The sequence below is a fragment of the Macaca nemestrina genome, chromosome 10 (assembly GCF_043159975.1).
Source record: "Macaca nemestrina isolate mMacNem1 chromosome 10, mMacNem.hap1, whole genome shotgun sequence".
Lineage (NCBI taxonomy): Eukaryota > Metazoa > Chordata > Mammalia > Primates > Cercopithecidae > Macaca > Macaca nemestrina.
In genome coordinates, this window is record NC_092134.1 from 82,057,854 (window position 1) to 82,081,147 (window position 23,294).

General features: G+C 47.5%; 1 protein-coding gene across 1 annotated transcript; it reads left to right on the forward strand.

The window, feature by feature from the left end:
• The first annotated feature begins 777 nt into the window (after positions 1-777).
• Positions 778-18,830, forward strand: LOC105474403 (chymotrypsin like elastase 1). The gene is made up of 8 exons (XM_071070691.1): positions 778-817; positions 1,522-1,604; positions 3,545-3,645; positions 4,704-4,829; positions 5,370-5,506; positions 7,076-7,221; positions 17,584-17,733; positions 18,813-18,830. The coding sequence occupies exons 1-8, from the start codon at positions 778-780 to the stop codon at positions 18,828-18,830; spliced, it is 801 nt and encodes a 266-aa protein (XP_070926792.1).
• The last annotated feature ends 4,464 nt before the right edge of the window (positions 18,831-23,294 follow it).

The following is a 23,294-nucleotide window of genomic DNA, read 5'->3' on the forward strand; positions in this document are numbered from 1 at the left end:
CTCCTTTTTCTTTCTTTTACAAACTGTGACAAAGCCTTTCATCTCTTGCAGGAACCTCGGCTCCTCGTTCTCCCTCTGCTCTTCACCCTCCATCTACCCTCATAGCCCTCAGACTGTCTTCACATCCTGAGGATCCCCTCCTCTACCCTGCCCCACATTCTCCTCTGGGAGCCCCTTCTTGGCTCTCCATCTGAAAGGGCCCAAGCCTGTTTCTCAGTACTTTCCTCCCCCAGAATTCTCTCCACTGCATCTACTTGGCTTTTGTGTCTGCATTTACACCTATGCCTGCATCCTGGGGGCATGTGCCATCTCCCTCTTTGGGCAGAGAGAGTTGCTGTGTCTTCCTCGCCCTTGCTAACCACTGCCCCCTCCTCCACTATCCCCCGGCCTCCAGCTGCTAGTGCACGGGGCAAGTCTCTGCAATTACGGTGCCACTGAGGACAATGAGGGAGTGATGGATGATGAGGGGTGCTCCCTTAGGGAAAAACCAGCCCTGGTTCTCCATCTTATTTCTGAAAAAGAGTTTGTTGGCTGCTTTTCAATTAAAAGCAGATGATTAATTCAGCTCTGGCCTTGTTCTGTCTTTGAATAACAGATACATTAGTTTACTTGAAAAGAAATACTTTCATTTGTATTTCCATGTCACCTGTGATTTTCCCTGCCTTGCACCCTCAGCCCTGCCAGTTGGCAAGATGACGGTCAGCAAAGCTGCTGCTAAGAGGAGTATAAAGAGGGCTTGGTCCAAGCAAGAGGGCAGTGGTCTAGTCCATCGGCAACATGCTGCGCTTCCTGGTGTTCGCAACCCTGGTCCTTTATGGTAAGTGGATCATGTGGCCTGAGGTCTACAGGGAGGGGGACTTGGGCAGGAGGGTCAGCAAATCTTCCCTAAGCCCAGGCCAGCACCCTGTCCCAGGACAGGTGGGACGCTCTGCCTGCAGAGTGTCCTTTACTCTCCTGGAGGCCAAGATAGAAAAGATCAGGGCCACTGGCTATTCAGGCCCCTCTGGGTGGCAGGTCCCTGGGCCACAAAGCAGAGAGAAGCCCCTTCTGGTAGTGGGGTGGGTCCCTGGGCTTCCCCACCACCCCCATTGACAGGAGGACTTCCTCAGCAGGTACCTGGCTGGGGTGTGCACTGCAGGCCCTGCACGCTGGAGAATCCTGCCAAAGCATTAGGGGGCTGGGGGGGGGTCAAAGAATGGGGGGGTCTCTTCAGGCCAAAGGGTGATCTTGAGCAAGGAGGAGCCCACAAGGAGCCTCTGGGGCCTAGTCTGGTGGTTTAAGAGAGGTCCTTCATAGCATGCCAGAGTTCTGGGAACACCCGGGGGAAACAGAAGGCACCCAGGCACCCCTGCTTTCAAAAGGGACTCAGAGAACTCACAGCTGGGCCCCTCATTTATTAGAGAGGAGCTGTGAATTTGCAGACAAGGCCAACATTCCTCAAAACACAACCGCCACCCCCCACCCCTACCCCTGGCTGACCCCACGCTTAGTCATCACTCACTTTTCTTCTGCCCCACAAAGGACACAGCACCCAGGACTTTCCGGAAACCAACGCCCGTGTAGTGGGAGGGACTGAGGCCGGGAGGAATTCATGGCCCTCTCAGGTGGGTGTTCCTTCCCAGCCCCAGACTTCCACCCAAATAAGAGCGCAGCGCATGACATAAGGTGTGTGTGTTTGTGTATGTCCCTATCAACAAGCAGCTCTCCAACTGTCTAGGTTCTAGATTTTAAAGATGGATGGGATCAGGCTTAGGTGGTTTTCTAAATGCAAAAGGGCTTGGAGGAGGGTATTTATACACGAACCACACTCCCTCTTCAAGGCACACACCCAAACACAAGATACATTTGTATTCCCAGCGACAGCACTTGTGCCACGCAAGAAAGACTGGGTGCCAGACACACACCTTGGACTCCACATACCTTGAAACTCACATGCACACCACTCTACACTGCCACACTGTGTGTGTCACAATGCTTGCACGCGTGCACACACACACACGTACAGCATGCGACTTAGTTGGCTATTTAGAGTTTCCACTTTCCTAACAGGGCAGCTGGGCCCTGATTTAAGCAATCTAAACATGTAAACCTGGCAAATTAAGTGGCGAAGATCCACACTTTGAGAGGATATCACTGCAACCAGAGTTTCAGCTTATAAAAGTCTGAGCCCCAGTTTTCAGGAGTAGAGCTATTACATAATATGAGGTGCTAGAGGAAGAGATATGAACTGATAAAAATGAACATCCCATTGGTATTTCTTTCTTTTGTTTTTCTTTGAGATGGAGTTTTGCTCTCATTGCCCAGGCTAGAGTGCAATGGCATGATCTCAGTTCACTGCAACCTCTGCCTTCTGGGTTCAAGCAATTCTCCTGCATCAGCCTCCTGAGTAGCTGGGATTACAGGCGCCTGTCACCATGCCCAGCTAATTTTTGTATTTTTAGTAGAGACGGGGTTTCACCATGTTGGCCAGCTGGTCTCAAACTCCTGACCTCACGTGATCCGCCCGCCTCAGCCTCCCAAAGTGCTGGGATTACAGGCGTGAGCCACCGCGCCTGGCCTCCCATTGGTATTTCTAAGTAGTCCCTGAAGTGGGGATTCAGGAGATGTCTTGAAAACACTGAAGGTAGAGCTCTGGAGACCTAAGCCTGTGGGGCTTAGGTGATGGAGCAAATCTTTGGCTATAGTTCCTTTTTTTTTTTTTTTTTTTGGTGGGGGGAGCAGGGGGGCAGATGGGGTCTCGCTCTGTCACCAGGCTGGAGTGCAGTGGCGCGATATTGGCTCACTGCAACCTCCACCTCCTGGGTTCAAGCAACTCTCCTGCCTCAGCCTCCCGAGTAGCTGGGACTACAGGCGCGTGCCACCATGCCCGACAAATTTTTGCATTTTTAGTAGAGATGGGGTTTCACCATGTTGGTCAGGATGGCCTCGATCTCCTGTCCTCGTGATCCACCCACCTTGGCCTGGGATTACAGGCGTAAGCCATGGTGCCCAGCCTATAGTTCCTCTTTAAGGGAGAACAGAGGTAGGAGTTCCAAAAAAGGAGTTGCAATGGGTTCTAGGTCCATTGCAACAACCTAGAGAGATAATGCCAAATACACTGTGTGCCTTTACTCTTCATTCATGTACACAGCAAACATCACCAAATGATGGAGCATCCCTTCCTGCTGACCCCAGAAGCATCTACACACCCCTTATCAATGCCACACTCCAGGTGGCCACTACCAACCAATTAGTAGTAATTGGCAGGTCAGATGAAACCTATTTGCCATCCCTAGCCCAGAAAGAGAATATTTTGAAGGACAGCAGGACTTTAAGGAGGTGACATGTAGTTTAAGGCAAAGTCTTTTATATTTAATTATTTTTGATGTAGAGGTGAGATCTCACTATGTTGCCCAGGCTGGTCTCCAGCTCCTAGGCTCAACTGATCCTCCTGCCAAAGCCTTCCAAAGTGCTGGGATTACTGGCATAAGCCACTGCGTCCGACCTGGGGCAAAACCTTTTGAGAAACACCAACCTATCCCTTCTTTCTTTCCTCCCCATCTAGATTTCCCTCCAGTACCTGTCTGGAGGTTCCTGGTATCACACCTGCGGAGGGACCCTCATCAGACAGAACTGGGTGATGACAGCTGCTCACTGCGTGGATTCGTAAGAAAAACAAAGACGAGCTTTCCTGGGCCCCTGGAAGGGGAAGGGGCTGACCCTTCTGAAAGATAACATAACTCTGCCCTCTCTGGACAGCACTTCAGGGACTGGGCAGCGGCCCCTTTCCTGTTCAGGGCCTGCAGGGAGGTAGTACGGTGAAAGTACAAATTTTGGAGCCAGGGAAGCTCAAATTCAAATCTTGCTCCACTAAATTCTAGCTATGTAGCCTTGGGCAACTATGCTCCCATTCTCCTATCTCTAAAATGGGCTAAGAACATTTACTCTGTAGAAATGTTGTGAGGATTGAGTAAATATGTAAGTGCTTAGTCAACATCTGACTGGTGACTATTTTTTCCTATTTGTCTTGGGCAATGGTTTTCATACTTCAGCATGTGTCAGAATCACCTGGAAGGCACACATTGCTGAGCCCCACCCAGCAGAGTTTCTGATTTGGTAGGTCCAGGGTGAGGCCTGATAATTTGCATTTCTAACAAGTTTCCAGGTGATGTTCATGCTACTGGCCCAGGAACCACACTTTAAAAATGACCAGCCTAGAAGTCTATGCTTCCTTCAAAATATTGGTGCCTGAGAGCCATTATTTCATTTATGTGCACTACACCTCTCCCAGGTTACAAGATATTCAGCCTATGATGTTAAACTCAGAAAATGAAAGTGATGGTAGTTTTTTTCACTTCCACAAGTTAGTCAATTAGGGAATGAAAGAGCTTGTTACTTTCTCATTTTGGAAAGTCTTATATCCCTCCTCTACCTGGACCAGGTGAGATGGGTTCCTGTCCTAAGATAAGAAACAAAACCTGGGCACAGTGGCTCACACCTGTAGTCCCAGCTACTAGGGAAGCTGCGGTGGGAGGATCACTTGAGCCTGGGAGATTGAAGCCAGCCTGGGCAACACAGCAAAACCCCATGTCTTAAAAAAAAAAAAAGAAATTTTCTTTAATAATAATAATAATAAAAGGATGGTTTTCCAACTTTTCTCTAAGTGGGAGAAAGAGAAGGTTTGAGTCCCCTGGATGACTCAAGACTTCCTTCTCTCACGCCAGCCCGAAGACTTTCCGCGTGGTGGTTGGAGACCATAACCTGAGCCAGAACGATGGCACCGAGCAGTACGTGAGTGTACAGAAGATCGTGGTGCATCCATACTGGAACAGCAATAACGTGGCTGCCGGGTAGGAGCAAGTCCAAGCTGGCCCTGGGCTGGGCAGTGAGGCCTGACTAGCCAACAACTGGCTGCCTTCACCTGTTCTTTCAGAGAGCTAGAGGGACTGCATGGCCTGAAGCCTGGACAATGACTCCTGGCCTGGCCTTTAGTTAAGGAGCCGAGCTGAGCCTGAGAGAGGGCACCATGTCCTAGAAGGAGCAATGAGCTGGCTCATTCATCCAGGAGGACTTTGAGAATTTACGTTCTGGGCCAGGCACGGTGGCTCATGCCTATAATCCCAACACTTTGGGATTCCCCCATTCTCAACTTCCCTGCCTTGCAAAGGTCAGCGCTAGGCTGCAATACCAATGTCCCACCAGCAGATGCTGCTGTTAAACATAGAATGTTTACCTGTTAAACTGTTTGAGGCTTAGCAAGTGAGCCCCGTCCTTCAAAATCGTCACTTTCCAATTGCACAAGGATACAAATGCTGAAAGAGGGCCAGTATATATGCTGACCTCAGGGAAGAGCTGATCCCATGAGTGAGCAATCTCCTTTTCTCCTGCAGCTATGACATCGCCCTGCTGCGCCTGGCCCAGAGCGTTACCCTCAATAGCTATGTCCAGCTGGGTGTTCTGCCCCAGGAGGGAGCCATCCTGGCTAACGACAGTCCCTGCTACATCACAGGCTGGGGCAGGACCAAGAGTAAGTTGCCTACATTGGCACAATCCACCACGGGGATCTTGATTACGTAGCTGAGCTTCTAAGGCACCTTTTTCTGTGGTCCTAGGTGCTTATGGCCAGAGACCAGGAGCTAAAGGAACCATAGATACAATAACTGATGCATTATATCAAGCTAAGAATGGGCTGTGAAATACTTGACAGATTCATGGACTCTTAGAACAAAAAAAGACTTTACCACAGATAATTTTTTTTGTTACCAGCCCCTAATTTTAAAAATTAATTTATGGCCAGGCGCGGTGGCTCACGCCTGTAATCCCAGCACTTTGGGAGGCTGAGGCGGGCAGATCACGAGGTCAGGAGATCGAGACCATCCTGGCTAACACGGTGAAACGCTGTCTCTACTAAAAATGCAAAAAATTAGCTGGGCGTGGTGGCGGGCGCCTGTAGTCCCAGCTACTTCGGAGGCTGAGGCAGGAGAATGGCGTGAACCCGGGAGGCGGAGCTTGCAGTGAGCCGAGATCGTACCACTGCACTCCAGCCTGGGCGACTGAGCGAGACTCCATCTCAAAAAAAAAAAAATTTATTTATTTATTTAGGGACAGGGTTTCGCTCTGTCACCCAGGCTGCAACCTCTACTTCCTAGGCTCAAGTGATCCTCCCACCTCAGCTGCAACCTCTACTTCCTAGGCTCAAGTGATCCTCCCACCTCAGCCTCCTGAGTAGCTGAGACTATAGGCATGTACCACCACACTCAGCTGATTTTTAAATTTTCTTGTAGAGATGGGATCTCACTATATTGCCTAGGCTGGCCTCAAACTCCTGAGCTTAAGAAATCCTCCCACCTCAGCCTCCCAAAGTGCTGGGATCACAGGCATGTGCCACTGCATCCAGCCAGCCCTTCATTTTATACATGAGGAAACCAAGGTCCAAAGAAATTAAGGATCCTTAGCTGAGCGTGGTGGCATGAGTCTGTAGTCCCAGGTACTCAGGAGGCTGAGGAAGGAGGATCACTTAAGCCTGACCAACATGGAGAAATCCCAACTCTACTAAAATTTCACAATTAGCCAGGCATGGTGGTGGATGCCTGTAATCCCAGCTACTCGGCAGGCTGAGGCAGGAGAATTGCCTGAATCTGGGAGGCAGAGGTTGTGTGAGCCGAGATTGCTCCATTGCACTCCAGCCTGGGCAACAAGAGTGAAACTCCATCTCAAAAAAGAAATGGAAACAAGCATGCACAATCCCAGTTCTGCTCCATGGAGCTTGCAGGAGGAAACGGAACAGACAGATAAATCATCCACAAATAAGGCCATTCCATGGTACAACGAAGTTATCTACGAGTGGAAAGAGCAGGAGTAGGGTTGGTGACTTGGAGCCTAGGTACAGTAAGCAAGGCTGCCTCCCTGAGGGAAGGGTCCTGTGCAGCCATATAAAGAGAGAAGACAGAAGGATCCACCACACGCAACAGGCAGAGAGAAGGAGTTTGCCCTGAGTTCAGCTTTCACGAGAGTTTGGGAAGGTGTGGCAAGGGTGGAAGGTTTTTCCACTGGACAACATTTGGAGCTGACCGCCATTGCTATGTGTCCTGTTCAGCCAATGGGCAGCTGGCCCAGACCCTGCAGCAGGCTTATCTGCCCTCTGTGGACTACGCCATCTGCTCCAGCTCCTCCTACTGGGGCTCCACTGTGAAGAACACCATGGTGTGTGCTGGTGGAGATGGAGTTCACTCCGGATGCCAGGTGAACACTTGCAGGGGGTGTCAGAAGTCCCACCCCAGATCCCACCACTCTCTGCCTATCCCTCTACCCCTCTTCCTCACCTCCGTATTCCACACTTACTCTTAGTCCGACACAGACTCAATTTTCTACTCTGGCATCTAAGTGAGAATGATTCTGTGCTGGTAACTCTATACACACAGAAACTCAAAGTTGAAAGGAACCTTAAAATTGTATCTCGCTCAATGCCCTCACTTCAAAGTTTGTACGTGGCCCAACATTTGTATGTTGTTGTTGGTATATGTGTGTGTTCTTAGAATTTGTTACTTAGATTTTTTTTTTTTTTTTGAGATGGAGTTTCACTCTTGTTGCCCAGGCTGGAGTGCAATGGGACGATCTCAGCTCACAGCAACCTCCGCCTCCCAGGTTCAAGCAATTCTCCTGCCTCAGCCTCCCAAGTAGCTGGGATTACAGGCATGCGCCACCACACCCAGCTAATTTTTTCTATTTTCAGTAGAGACAGGGTTTCTCCATGTTGGTTAGGCTGATCTCGAACTCCTGACTCAAGTGATCCGCCCGCCTTGGCCTCCCAAAGTGCTGGGATTACAGGCGTGAGCCACCACGCCCAGCTGAATTTGTTACCTAGATTTTTTAATGGAAGCGATGGAGCAAGCCTGGAGAGGTGGTTGTGATGGTGTATAAGCAGTACCCTGCCTCCCCTCACCCATCAGTCCAACTTCTCTTGCAGTTCCTCCACCACCGTCCCTTTGCCCCAGTGATATTTCTGGTGGTATGTACAGGTGAGTTTGATAGGGGAAAGTGCACAAAATAATTTTATAATAGCTTATATATAACAAATATAACCTTCCTCTATTTTGACAAGATCAATCAGCCACAAACCATCTTACAGATTTCTCTTTTTAAGTTTTATCATTATTATTATTTTAAGATAGAGATGGGGTCTTGCTTTGTGGCCCAGGCTGGTCTCAGACTCCAGGGCTCAAGTGATCCTCTCACCTCGGCCTCCCAAAGTGCTGGGAATACAGGCATGAGCCACCATGCCCCACCCTAGATTTCTTAGTGCAGTTTAGCAACTGTTCATTATGTATCTACTATAGGCCAGGCATTGTGCTAACTGCTGAGGATACAAAGATGGATCAAACAGTGTCAAGTAAAGGAACTAGAGGCACAGACACACAATAGAACATTGTAATACAGTGTGGTTAAGTGTTAATAATCAGGATGTGCATGGGTGATAGGGAAGCCCAAGGGTAGGTACTTACCTCTACCTACTGGGGCTAGAAAAGACCTGCCTTCCCCAAGAAAGTAGAATCTGTAGCTGGTCCTGAGGGGTAAACAGGAATAGGCCAGGCAAAAAGGAGAAAAGACATTCAGAGGGAGGGAACAGCATGAATAAAGGCAGGGGGCCAAGAAACAACCTAGAGTATATAGAGAATTATGGGGCATTCCCTAAGGCTACAGTAGAGCAGAGGCTGGAGGTCCACAAGCCAAATCTACCTCATTGCTTGCTTTGTATGACCCATGAGCTTAGAACGGTTATTACATTTCTATTCTTATATATGTGTGTGTGTGTGTGTGTGTGTGTGTGTGTATATATATGTTTTTTTTTTTTTCCTGAGATGGAGTCTCACTCTGTCACCCAGGCTGGAGTACAGTGGCGCAATCTCAGCTCACTGAAACCTCTGCCTCCCGGGTTCAAGCAATTCTCCTGCCTCAGCCTCCTGAGTAGCTGGGATTACAGGCACGCACCACCACGTCCAGCTAATTTTTGTATTTTTAGTAGAGACAGGATTTCACCATGTTGGCCAGGCTGGTCTCAAACTGGCTGGTCTCGGACTCCTGACCTCGTGATCCACCTGCCTCTGCCCCCAAAGTGCTGGGATTACAGGTGTGAGCTACCGCGCCTGGCTCTCTCTCTCTCTCCCTCTCTCTGTGTATATATATATTTTTGTTTGTTTGTTTGTTTGTTTTGAGACAGGGTCTCACTCTGTTGCCCAGGCTGGAGTGCAGTTGTACCATCATGGTTCACTGCAACCTCTGCCTCCTGGGCTCAGGTGATTTTCCCACCTCAGCCTCCCTAGTAGCTGGGACTACAGGCACACACCACCACACCCAGCTAATTTTTTGTATTTTTTATAGAGACAGGGTTTCACCATGTTGCCCAGGCTGGGATTATTAATTTATTAATGGTAAGGAAAAAAAATCAGAATAATATGTCATGACACATGAAAAATATATAAAATTTCAGTGCCCATAAATAACATTTCATTGGAACACAGTCACAGTTGCTCATTTACAACTGTTTATGGTTTTTTTTTTTTTTTTTTTTTTGAAGAGACAAGGTCTTGCTCCATCACTCAGGCTGGAGTACAGTGGTGCCATCTTGGCTCACTGCAGCCTCAACTTCCTGGGCTCTAATGATCTTCCCACCTCAGCCTCCCAAGCAGCTAGGATCACATGCACATGCCATCACACCCAGCTAATTTTGTTTTGTTTTTGGTAGTGACAAGGTCTCACTATGATGCCCAGGCTGGTCTTGAACTCCTGGCCTCAAGCAATCCTCCTGCCTTGGCCTCCTAGAATACGGGGATTATAGGCATGAGGCACCATGCCCAGCCTATGGCTGCTTTTGTACTACAACACAAAGTAGTTGTAACCAAGACTGTATGGCCTGCAAAGCCTGAAATATGTACTATTTGGCCCTTAACAGAAGAGGTTTGCCGACCCCTGGGCTAGAATAGAAGCTACCACCATACTAGGAAATGTCAAGAGGCAAGACTAGAGAGGCAAGCAAGAGCCGTACAACTCAGGGCTTCAAATGCCAGGCTTGGGGACATGAATCTTATCTCTTGGGCATTGGGAAGCCATCGAAGACTTCTGAACAGGAGACTAGTACAACCAGATTCACCTTTTAGAAGTGTTCTTTAGGCATGTTTTTGAAGAAGGCAAGAAAGGCAGGGAGATTGCCTAGAGGGCTATTGCAATGATCTAGGCAAGAAGTTTGAGGGCCTGAATTAAGGCAGTGGTGACAGGAACCGGAGGAGGGAAGGAGTAGGATCTCGAACAACAGTCAAGCATCTGGTTTAAGTGATTTGGGGGAGGGCATTGTTGCCCTGAGACAAGATTTACAGAGTTTGAGAGAGATGATGACTCTGGTTCCGGACAAGCTTTGTCTGAGATCTATACCTGAGATTCAGGTATAGCAACTGGTAAGAAATTTGTTGTCTTTTTTTATTTGTTTGTTTGTTTGTTTTTGAGTCTCCCTCTCTCACCCTCAGGCTGGAGTGCAGTAGCACTATCTCAGCTCATTGCCACCTCTGTCTCATGGACTCAAGTGAGTCTACTACCTCAGGCTCCTGAGTAGCTGGGATTACAGGCATGTGCCACCACGCCTGGCTAATTTTTGTATTTTTAGCAGAGATGGGATTTCCCTATGTTGGCCAGGCTAAGTCTTGAACTCCTGACCTCAGCCTCCCAAAGTGCTGGGATTACAGGCATGAGCCACCACGCCTGGCCAAGAAATTAGATAGAAAGAGTGAGGCCTCGGGGAAGAGCTGGTCTAGAGATACCCACTGAGAACAAATCAGATCCCATCCCAGGGAAAAACTGTTGAATGAGAAAAGAGCAGTGGGTTGGGAACGAACTGTCAGCACATAAATACTTGAGTGTTTCAGGGATAGGTGGAGGACAAAGAAACCACTAGGATCTAAGAAAGGAGAAGTACATGTAAGATAAAAATCTGGTAATAAGGGTATTATGAAATCTCAGGAAGTACTTACAGATATCACATAATACACAATTCACCCAGAAGCCACAGTAGATAAGAGCTGAAAGTGGCCACTCTGGCAATTGTAACCTTGGCAAGAGCAGTTTCAGTGGAGTGGTGAGGGCAGAAGCTTGTCTGAAGGGTAAGGAATAAAGAGGCAATAAGAAATATAACTGGCCGGGTGTAGTGGCTCATGCCTATAATCCCAAGATTTTGGCAGATTGAGGTAGGAGGATCACTTCAGCCCAGGAGTTAGAGACCAGCCTGGGAAACATAGGGAGACTTCATCTCTACAAAATTTTAAAAATTAGGCCAGGTGCGGTGGCTCATGCCTGTAATCCCAGCACTTTGAGAGGCCGAGATGGGTGAATCATGAAGTCAGGAGATCGAGACCATCCTGGCTAACACGGTGAAACCCCATCTCTACTGAAAATACAAAAAATTAGCCGGGCATGGTGGCAGACGCCTGTAGTCCCAGCTGCTGGGGAGGCTGAGGCAGGAGAATGTCATGAACCCTGGAGGTGGAGCTTGCAGTGAGCAGAGATTGTGCCACTGCACTCCAGCCTGGGCGACAGAGCAAGACTCTGTCTCAAAAAAAAAAAAAATTAGCTGGATGTGGTGGAGTGCACCTGCAGCCCCAGCTACTTGGAAGGCTGAGGTGGAAAGATCACTTGAGCCGAGGAGTTCGAGGCTGCAGTGAGCTATGATTGCACCACTGCACTCCAGTCTGGGCAACAGAGTGAGACCCTGTCTCAAAAGAGGACAAAAAAAAGGAAGAACAAAAATGTCTGGTAGCTTTAAGGACAGCAAGTCATGGAGGGAATGGATCTTCTAAAAGAAAAAAATTGGCCGGGCGCAGTGGCTCACACCTGTAATCCCAGTGCTTTGGGAGGCCGTGGCAGGCAGATCATGAGGTCAGGAGTTCGAGACCAGCCTGGCCAGCATGGTGAAACCCTGCTCTACTAAAAATACAAAAAATTAGCCAGGCATGGTGGCACGTGCCTGTAATCCCAGCTACTCAGGAGGCTGAGGCAGGAGAATTGCTTGAACCTAGGAGGCAGAGCTTGCAGTGAGCCGAGATCGCACCACTGCATTCCAGCCTGGGCGACAGAGTGAGACTCCATCTCAAAAAAAAAAAAGAGAAAAGAAAACTGAGTGCATAAATAGGCAGAAAGGAAAGAATCCTGTAGAGTCAGAGAGAGGTAATAATAATAATGGATGGCACAAGATCCCACAGGAGAATAAAGATATGGAACTAAGAGCACAGATGGAGCTGGCTCTGAACAGGAAGAGGGATACCAGATGTGCACACAGACATGGAAAAGTTTGCAGGATTTGGGAGCCGAACATTGGCAGGTGTTCTACATTATTGCTTGTAGTTACTCATGAACTAGGAGGAGTCAATTTGACTGCTGAAAATGAAGGGGACAGGGTTGTATGGGTCTGGAATAGTTAATGTGAATGGGAGGATTGTCTTCCAAGATGTTGCTGATTGGTTGTTTGGAGACCAGACTATGACCACATGGGTATATGATTCACTCTGTTTTACTCAAAGACAGTTTCCTGTATGATTGGGGTAAAAGGACAGGATTACAGATCAACTGCAAGGTCCAAACTAGATGGAGGAGAGAGAGAAGCTGGCAGGAAGCTGGCAGGAGGCTGGCAGGCTGGCTGAAACTATAAAATGAAAGGGTTAGGCCAGGCGCGGTGGCTGATGCCTGTAATCCCAGTGCTTTGGGAGGCCGAGGTGGGCAGATCACGAGGTCAGGAGATCGAGACCATCCTGGCTAACATGGTAAAAACCCTGTCTCTACTAAAAATACAAAAAATTAGCCAGGCGTGGTGGCGGGCGCCTGTAGTCCCAGCTACTAGAGAGGCTGAGGAAGGAGAATGGTGTGAACCTGGGAGGCGGAGCTTGCAGTCATCCGAGATCGCGCCATTGCACTCCAGCCTGGGTGACAAAGCAAGACTCCGTCTCAAAAAAAAAAAAAAAAAAAAAAAAGATTAAAAAGTTTTTTGGGTGTATGAGTGCAAAGAACCATGGAAATAAACTAGCCAATTCATCCTAGTTTGCCCTAGACTTTCCTGGTATTAACATTTAAAAGTCCTGTATCCCAGGGACTCTACCTGGGAATAAGGGGGAAAATAGAGAGACTAATGCATAATGCAACCTCTTCTAGGCCCTCATCAGCCAGCTTCACCTATAACCTCCTAAGGTTTAACCTTTCTGAGTGAATACACATGGCTGTGCTCTCCCATAAGCCCTGAGCTCTAAAAAACGAGTATTTTTCTTCTGGCTGCCACTCCAAATTGACAATTCTCGGAGGCAATTGTGTCCCCAGGTCCTCCCCACTGGAGTTTCTCAAATACTGTGTCTTCTGGGCTTTCAGAGTTCTGGGTCTCCAACCCTTCTCCTCAGAGTGGATTCACTTAGAATCTCCCATTTCAATCAGCCTATCCCCACTGAGTTCTCTTCCAACTGTTCCTTCTGCTCTAAAATCCTCAGCCCCACCCTCCAGCTCTCCAGAGGCTTGGTCTCTTTTCAGGTCAATTAGTACAAGACAATAGTATTATATGCAATTCATTTATCTATCATTCCTCTAGCCCCTGAAATACTCTCAAATCTCTAATAGAATTTAGGTGGAAGAGACTGTTTTGTTTTGAGTACAATAATCTAAAGAAAACATCCTTTCCTAAATAGCAGTTAGGGTGGAGTACAGGTAGTTCCACTTTAAAATAATCACCCCTGGCTGGGCACGGTGGCTCATGCCTATAATCCCAGCACTTTGGGAGGCTGAGGTGGGAGGATCACTTAAACTCAGGAGTTAAGAGATTAGCCTCAGCAACATAGGGAGACCCTGCCTCTGCAAAAATTTTAAAAATTAGCCAGGCAAGGTGGCGCACACTGTGGTCCCAGCTACTTGGGATACTGAAGTGGGAGGATTGTTTGAGCTGAGATTGAGACTGCGGTGAGCTATCATCATACCACTGCTCTCCAGCCTGGGCAGAGGCTCTGTCTTTAAAAAAAAAAAAAAAAGTCGGGCTCAGTGGCTCATGTCTGTAATCCCAGCACTTTAGGAGGCCACAGTGGGTGGATCACCTGAGGTCAGGAGTTCAAGACCAACATAGGGAAACCCCATCTCTACTAAAAATACAAAATTAGCCGGGTGTGGTGGCTTATGCCTGTAATCCCAGCTACTTGGGAGGCTGAGGCAGGAGAATTGCTTGAACCTGGGAGGTGGAGGTTGCGGTGAGCTGAGATTATGCTATTACACTCCAGCCTGGGCAACAAGAGCGAAACTCCGTCTCAAAAAAAAAAAAAAATTAACGGGGCATGGGGCCGCACATCTGTAGTCCCAGCTACTCTGGAGGGTGAGGCAGGAGAATCACTTGAACCTGGGAGGTGGTGGTTGCAGTGAGCCGAAATGGCACTACTGCACTCCAGCCTCGGTGACAGAGCGAGACTCCCGTCTCAAAACAAAACAAACACACACACAGAATTACCCCAATTTGAAATTTTGGTCTCTTTCCCTAGTTTTTTTTTTTTTTAAGTTTTACTTTTGTTTGTTTTTGAGACAGAGTCTTGTTCTGTCGCCCAGGCTGGAGTACAGTGGGGTGCTCTCAGCTCACTGCAACCTCCTCCTCCTGGGTTCTTGTGCCTCAGCCTCCTCAGAAGCTGGGATGATAGGCATGTGCCACCATACCTGGCTAATTCTTTTTGTATTTTTAGTAGAGTCGGCGTTTCGCCATGTTGGCCAGGCTGGTCTCAAACTCCTGGCCTCACGTGATCCGCCCACCTCGGCCTCCAAAATGCTGGGATTACAGGTGTAAGCCACCACACCTGGCCCCAAGTTTTACTTTTTATTGTAGCTTAAGTTGACAAATAAGATTATGGAGCTCAATAACAGAAAAGAATAACTACTCTAGTTCTCCCACCCCATAGGAGGCCACTTTCAACTCTTCAGCTGATTCTTTTGGTGTCTACATCTATATCTTTAAAATTATATACTTACACTGCTATTTTTCAGTTGAGACATTATGGCAGATGTGATTCTCTTTATTTTTTATATACATATACCTGCCCTCCAAGCATGACATTTTCTGATCACCACCTCAACCTCTCAAAATATTTTGGTTAGATCAACATTCGGTATTTACTATGATTATACCAAATACTATTTGCAACAAAATCATGTGATATATTCTAGGTTTACTTTTCATTTGCTGCATAACTTTTTTTTTTTTTTTTTTTTTTGAGACAGGATCTTACTCTGTCTCCCAGGCTGGAGTGTAGTAGTAGCACAATCACAGCTCACTGCAGCCTTGAATTTCTGGGCTCAAGAAATCCTCCCACCTCAGTCTCCTGAGTAGCCAGGAAGACAGGCACATGCCACCACACTCAGCTGATTTAAAAAAATTTTTTTATAGAGATGGGGGTCTCACTTTGTAGCCCAGGCTTGTCTCAAACTCCTGGCTTTAGCTTAAGCAGTCCTCCTGCCTCAGTCTCCCAAAGTGCTGGGATTACAGTCCTAAACCACCATGGTCAGTCCTCGCTGCACAACTTTTCAATTTTCCCTGTTAATAATTATCTTTTTTATTTGCTTAATATAGTGAATTTTTCATTAATTCAACCCCACACACTCTCCACTAATTTGTTAAGTGACCTGTATCATCTTCTCTTGTCCCTTCATTGTGAGGGACACTTAATGGGTGGGTTTTCCTGGAAACTCCAGACCTTTGATCCAGAAAATGTTGTTTATTTGTTGATTTCCTCCCACTCTATTTTCTTTTCTCTTTCTAGAATTTCTGTTATTCACATGTTTACCTCCTAAGCTGGTCCTCTTATTTTCTCTGTATCTTGTTTATTCTACTTATATTCCAACTCTTCTAGTCTATCATTTCTAAATCTATCAAATTTATAATTTCCAAAGGCTCTTTTTGCTGTCTGAATGTTCTGTTTGGTAGTATGCCGTTCTTATATCATGGATGCATATTAGTCGTGGTTTTTTTTTTTTTTTTTTTTTTTTTTTTTTGTGAGATGGAGGCTTGCTCTGTCGCCCAGGCTGGAGTGCAGTGATACAGTCTCAGCTCATTGCAATCTCCAGCTCCTGGGTTCAAGTGATTCTCCTGCCTCAGCCTCCTGAGTAGCTGGGATTACAGACATGTGCCACCATGCCCGGCCAATTTTTGTATTTTTAGTAGAGATGGGGTTTCACTATGTTGTCCAGGCTGGTCTTGAACTCCTGACCTCAGGTGATCTGCCTGCCTCAGCCTCCCAAAGTGCTGGGATTACAGGTGTAAGCCATCGTGCCTGGCCTATTAGTCATGGTTTTATTGCTTGTTTTCTTCTCCCTACATAGTCTTGGTTGCCTTCATTTTTTATTTAGCTCCTTGTTTCTTTGTTTCAATCTTTATTTTTATATTAGAGGCATTCTTTAGATGTTTAGGGATCCTTAACCATCTGCTTTTTTCAGAGTGGGGGTGGTATTTTTATCCAGAATGGGTGGGCTGATTGGTAGCTCTGAGCCTTAGATAGGGTTCATCAATAGTGGATTCTCTGTCAGGCAATCTGGCTGGGCCACTTTAGTGGAGGACCTCCAATGTCAGTATCTTTAGGTCTTTCCTCTTGTGCTGTTCAGTTTTTTGTTTTGTTTTTTTTTTTTGAGACAAGAGTCTCACTCTGTCGCCCAGACTGGAATGCAGTGGTGTGATCTCAGCTCACTACAAGCTCCACCTCCCAGGTTCATGCCATTCTTCTGTCTCAGCTTCCTGAGTAGCTGGGACTACCGGCGCCCACCATCACGCCCGGCTAATATTTTTTATTTTTTATTTTTAGTAGAGACAGGGTTTCACCGTGTTATTCAGGATGGTCTCAATCTCCTGACCTCGTGATCCACCTGCCTCAGCCTCCCAAAGTGCTGGGATTACAGGCGTGAGCCACCGCGCCTGGCGGGCTGTTCAGTTTTTCCAGAGAAGTATCTTCCCGTTTTATGTATGGCATTATGGATCTGGCATTCTGGAAGCTGAGTAAGAGGGAGGCAAGAACATAGTCCATAAACCCAGGTTCCCAATTGAGCACGTAACCCAATATATCACTTTCCTCTTCATTCCAGTTTAGTTTAGCATGTGTTGACTACCAAGTCTAAATACTTGGTCTAATTATACCCATTGGTGTAAATGCTGGGGATAAAGAAATTATTAGAATGCCCTATTTTTGCCACCCTAAGTTCAATTTAAGCCAATAAAAGCAATTGAACTTTAGATGTTTAAAGTTCTATGCTAGCATTGTGGAGAGGAAAGATCTTGGTAAGAGTTTTTGTCTCAGGAAGCTCATAGACATGTGTGGGAGGCAGAAACAAATTATGAAACCAAAATACAAGGCAGAACATGAAAGAAGTGCAGCAAAAGAGAAGAAGTATTGTGGTTGTTTAGAAAGGAAGAAGAGATTCATTTTGATTGTGGGGACATGAAGGAAGTGGAGATTTGCATTGGAGCTTTAAAACTGTACAGAATTTCACAACCAGAGACACGGGGCGGGGGGAGTGCAAGCAAAAGCCCAAAGATCTGGAGTGTTAGGACTCTGTTTCTCCTCCCTGCAGGGTGATTCTGGGGGTCCCCTCCATTGCTTGGTGAATGGCAAGTATTCTGTCCACGGAGTGACCAGCTTTGTGTCCAAGCAGGGTTGTAATGTCTCCAGGAAGCCTACAGTCTTCACCCGGGTCTCTGCTTACATTTCCTGGATAAATAAAGTGAGTCCTCTCAAATGATGGGTTGAAATGGGGTCACCTGGAGACCCACACACTGGCTGGGTTGGGGAACAAAAGTTGGATGGACTGGGCAAGCCATCACCTTCCTTACTACATTCATGTGTTTACTCCCTTCCCTTCCTTCCATAGCATACTTTCCCTCAATAATGCTGCCATCCTGAATTCCCTCCCCTCCACATACGCACAGAGCAGACCTCACTGTATTATTTATTGCTTAGGGTAAGACAGCGGCAACATCAAATCTGAACCAGGCACATATCAGTGCCTTCCTAAGTCGAAGCCCAGGGAAAAACAGGTTCTGAAAGGCCTGCGTACTCCTAGGCAAGGGAAGGAGGCACCGACTTCCTCTCCCACAAGGTCTTTCTAAGGACATTAGGATAATTTGCTCTAACTTTTTTTTGAGACGGAGTCTCACTCTGTCACCCAGGCTGGAGTGCAGTGGCTTGATCTCAGCTCACTGCAGCCTCTGCCTCCTGGGTTCAAGTGATTCTCTTGCCTCAGCCTCCCAAGTAGTTGGGATTATAGGCATGTACCACCACACCCGGCTAAATTTTTTCTGTATTTTTAGTAGAGATCGGGTTTCACCATGTAGGTCAGGCTGATCTTGAACTCCTGACCTCAGGTGATCCACCTGCCACCCAAAATGCTGGGATTACAGGCATGAGCCACAGCGCCAAGCCTACTCTAATTTTCGAAAGGTTTTACCACCTTAAATAATGCTTGAGAGTTAGGTGAGGCTCTGCCTACACTGACCTGGTAGAAAGGCCACACAACACATTTCACTGTGCCCTACACCCTTCAAACACATTCTGGAGCCTTGTGTATTAATCTTGGCTCACGGCCATTTTAAGGTCTGTCTTTGCCACTGTGTTCTGGGTATGTACCTATAACACTGAGCTGTCCTATCACAGTTGAGGCTGACTTCCTGCCGCCCTGTCCTCCACACCCTGTCAACTTCCCATAAACCCAGTACAAAACCATACTTAACTTGGAGCCCTGAGGAAATAAGAAAGGAGGTAGGCAGGAGTTACTGACTGTGGACATAACTGTCTTTCCTTCAGACCATTGCCTCCAACTGAACATTTTCCTGAGTCCAATGACCTTCCCAAAATGGTTCTTAGATCTGCAACAGAACTTGCGATCATCAAGTAAAAAACATTCTAAAAGACTATTGAGCCATTGATAGAAAAGCAAATAAAACTGGACATACATTATCATACTGTGTCTATTTGTAATTAAGCCCTCCAGAGCAGGGGTCCCTATGCTTGATGATCAGTCACTGTCTCCCATCACCTCCAGATAGGACCGTCTAGTTGTAGGAAAACAAGCTCAGGGCCCCCACTGAGTCTACATTATAGTGAGTTGTAAATTAGTTCACTATATATTACAATGTACACAATAAATACAATGCCCTTGAATCATCTCAAAACCATCCCCGACCCTGGTTCGTGGAAAATTGTCTTCCATGAAACTGGTCCCTGGTGCCAAAAAAGTTGGGGACCACTGATTTAGAAGAAATGCAGTTATAGGATCCAAGTTGGATTTCACCACATCTGTGGGCAGGGTCTTCCCTTTGCTGCTACCTCTACCAGTCCACAACACAAACCCAGTGAGAGTAGTTTTATGTTATACATTTTGGGTTACTTTAGGATCTACCTATCCACTAATCTGTCCATCTGCCCTATTCCTGTGGATATTTACTATATTTGAAGGCACAGAGTGCTTTAAAAAGTTCCCGAGTGGGCTGGATGCGGTGGCTCACGCCTGTAATCCCAGCACTTTGGGAGGCTGAGGTGGGTGGATCACCCGAGGTCAGGAGTTTGTGACCAGCCTGGCCAACATAGTGAAACCCCGTCTCTACTAAAAAAAATACAAAAATTAGCTGGGTGTGGTGGTGGGCGTCTCTACTAAAAAAAATACAAAAATTAGCTGGGTGTGGTGGTGGGCGCCTCCACCCGGGAGGTGGAGGTTGCACTGAGCCAAGATTGCACCATTGTACTCCAGTCTGGGCAACAAGAGTGAAAGACCATCTCAAAAAATAAAAAAGTTCCCGAGTGGGCCGGTTGCAGTGGCTCACGCCTGTAATCCAAGCACTTTGGGAGGCCAAGGTGGGTGGATCACGAGGTCAGGAGTTCGAGACCAGCCTGGCCAAGATGGTGAATCCCTGTCTCTACTAAAAATACAAAAATTAGCTGGGCGTAGTGGCAGGTACTCCACTGGGCGTAGTAATCCCAGCTACTCAAGAGGCTGAGGCAGGAAAACTTGAATCCAGGAGGCGGAGGTTGCAGTGAGCCGAGGTCGTGCCACTGCACTCTAGCCTGGGCAACAAAGCAAGATTCTGTCTCAAAACAAACAAACAAAAAAAGTTCCTGACTGAATGTGCCCTAACTTTCCCAGGTAGACCGTGGGTTCATCCTTCTTTTGTTTCCCCCTTTAGTGCCTAAAACGAGTGCCCACTCCAAGTTTCTGGGTGATGGCAACTACTAGGATACACCAGAGATAAAAGTGTAAGATTAGGAGGCAGGGCAGATACCAGCAGACTAAGAAAGTGACAAATTAGAAAGGAGACTGGAGAAAATTGCTTGGGCCTGGAAGGTGGAGGCTGCAGCGAGCCAAGATTGCGCCACTGCATTCCAGCCTGGGCAACAGAGTGAGATTCTGTCTCAAAAAAAAAAAAAGGAGACTGGAGAGCTAAGAATAGAAAAAAGGACAGAAGAGAAAATACTAAACAAAGAAAGGAAAGGGTTGAGGGGAAGAGGCAGAACAGAAAGGAAGAGGCGACAACAACATAGGGCCTCAAGCTAAGTGTGAATCAGCACTTCAAGGCTGGGACTAAAATAGGCAACCGGATCCAGGGTTCTATAAACCACAGAGAACTGGGAAACTGATAATTCTGCTGTATCCTGGCCAGGGCTCAGTCTGTTAGAGTGGCCTATGAGAAAGCAAAGGGGGAACTGAAAGGGGAAGGCTAAAAAGGATGAGAAGCAGTTTTTCATGTCAATCACTGAAGACCAGACAAAAGGGACTAGGATATTAAACATTACAGAAGGAGAAACTGGCTGGACAGACCCTGGAATTGGCAGGCTCAGCAGAGGCCTCTAGAACACTCCGTGTGCTATAAGAGGCTGAGTCTGTTGCCATCACAGTTCCACCACTGAGGAGCTGGGTGACTGTGGGCAAGTCATCAGCCCTTTCTGTGACTGAATTTCCCTATCTAATTAACTTCTAAAGGTTGTTTCTTCTCTAACACTACATAATTTGGAGACCATCAATTTCAGTTTGCAAGATATTGGCACTAAACAGAGTTTCTTAGGAGACAGTGGCTGGGTTGCATTGCTGAGAATGCCATATAGTCCTGGCAGGGACACAGGTATTGGCCTCCTTCTGACAGTGACACAACTGTTAGCACTGCCATCTCCCCTCAGTGTTCCCGCAGTACTGCTATTCTCCATGCTTCTCCCCACTTCTCCCCATCCAACATCAAGACCTTCCATTTTTGTCACCCTGCCTCTTCCAGGGCATCACCAAAGCTAATATCCAGAATAAACCCTAATTGCCTGGCAGGGCACGGTGGTTCATACCTGTAATCCCAGCACTTTGGGAGGCTGAGGCGGGTGGATTGCTTGAGCTCAAGAGTTCCAGATCAGCCTGGGTAGCCAGGAGTGGTGGCATGCACGCACCTTAGTCCCAGCTACTCGGAAGGCTGAGGTGAGAGGATCACTTGGGCCTGGGAGGTAGAGGCTGCAGTGAGCCCTGATGGCACTGCTGCACTCCAGCCTGGGCAACAAAGCAAGACCCTGTCTCCAAACAAACAAACAAACCCTAATCACCTATTGCCAGAAAATTTTGTATCCATGTCTACAAATGAATTAAGCACATTACATTATAATCACCTGATTACCCACCTATCTCCACCTCGAGACTTTAAGCATCTTTATTTATGTATTTATTTGTATTTATTAATATTTATTTTTTATTTACTGAGAAAGGGTCTCACACTTTGCCCAGGCTGGAATGCAGTGGCACCATCAGGGTTCACCGCAGCCTCTACCTCCCTTGGTTCGGGTGATCCTACCACCTCGGCCTCCCTGGTAGCTGGGACTACAGGTGTGTGCCACCATGCCCAATTAATTTTTGTATTTTTAGCAGAGACAAAGTCTTGCTATGTTGCCCAGGCTAGTCTCAAACTCCTGGACTCAAGCAGTCTGCCTGCCCTGGCCTCCTAAAGTGTTGGGATTACAGGTGTGAGACATGGTGCCTGGCCAGACATGATTAAGCATCTTAAGGTCAGGGATTGCATTTTATTCATCCTTGGTTTCAGAACACCCAGCAATGCCTGCTACACAGTTGATCTTGAGTGCAGTAATGACTGTTTTGGAGAAAGAAGAGGAACACAATAGCATACAAGGGCCTTTAATTTTGTGTCAGGCCCCCAGCTCCCCCCCCCCACTCTTTAGGAAGTGTTATTTTGACCTTCTTCCCTTCCTTGAAGAAATTTTACCTGCACTGTAAAATCTGAGTACGTGGTTCCTCCACGCCTAGTGTCCTAATCTCCAGCTATCCCCTCAAACAGGTCAGGGAGGAATTTTTTGGAGAACTTCTCCCTAGAGAAACAATAGTTGTCATCTCAACAGCCCCACCCCAATTTGCACAATCTGTCTGTGTTCACATTCTCACATTCTGCATCCATCCAGTACACTGTACTCCAACTAGAAAAACTTGCTCTTCATCCCCGGCACGGGCATCCATACTATCCTCCTCAGCCTTTTTTCAATGCGATCATTCCCTTGCCTAAGAACTAGCCCCCTACCCTGTTTCTATCTCCAGCTTAGTTGTTCCTCCCTTTCTTTTTTTTTTCAGACGGAGTGTCGCTCTGTCGCCCAGGCTGGAGTGCAGTGGCGCGATTTCGGCTCACTGCAACCTCCGCCTCCCGGGTTCAAACAATTCTCCTGTATCAGCCTCTCGAGTAGCTGGGACTACAGGCGCCGCCACGACGCCCAGTTAACTTTTGTATTTTTCGTAGAGACGGGGTTTCACCGTATTGGTCAGGCTGGTCTCCTGACCTCAGGTGATCCACCCGCCTCGGCCTCCCAAAGTGCTGGGATTACATGCGTGAACCACTGCGTCCGTCCGGCCTGTTTCTCTCTTTCAAGCCAGGATCGGGTGTCCTGCCCGCTTTCTGCACTCTATCCCTACCAGTTCAGGCTTAGCGCCTACACCGCCACCTGGAACAAGAAACGCACTTTACATGGCGGCCTCGCATGCATACTCACAGGACCTAAACGTGTTTTCGATAGGGTAGGTCCTCTCGCTGAGTGGAACCCACACCATTTTCTACCCTGAGGTTGCAGTTACTTTCCAGTGCTCAGCGTGATGGGAACTGGCTTTCCGGAGCGAACGAGTCTGGGCCCACTGCTGAGGATCTGGTTCAGTGAGGACGAGGTTTTTGGCAGGGGCTGGAGCTCGGAAGCTGGCCTCGAGCGAGCGCTGCCTGAGGGCAGGCCCCGCCCCGGCCCTCGGAGCCGGCCCACTCGGGCTGACCG

Excerpts from the sequence above, each read along its gene's own strand:
- LOC105474403 (XM_071070691.1), top strand. The coding sequence starts at position 778 with ATGCTGCGCTTCCTGGTGTTCGCAACCCTGGTCCTTTATG. Across the intron at positions 818-1,521 it reads CGCAACCCTGGTCCTTTATG|GACACAGCACCCAGGACTTT; the intron begins GTAAGTGGATCA and ends TGCCCCACAAAG. Across the intron at positions 7,222-17,583 it reads GAGTTCACTCCGGATGCCAG|GGTGATTCTGGGGGTCCCCT; the intron begins GTGAACACTTGC and ends TCCTCCCTGCAG.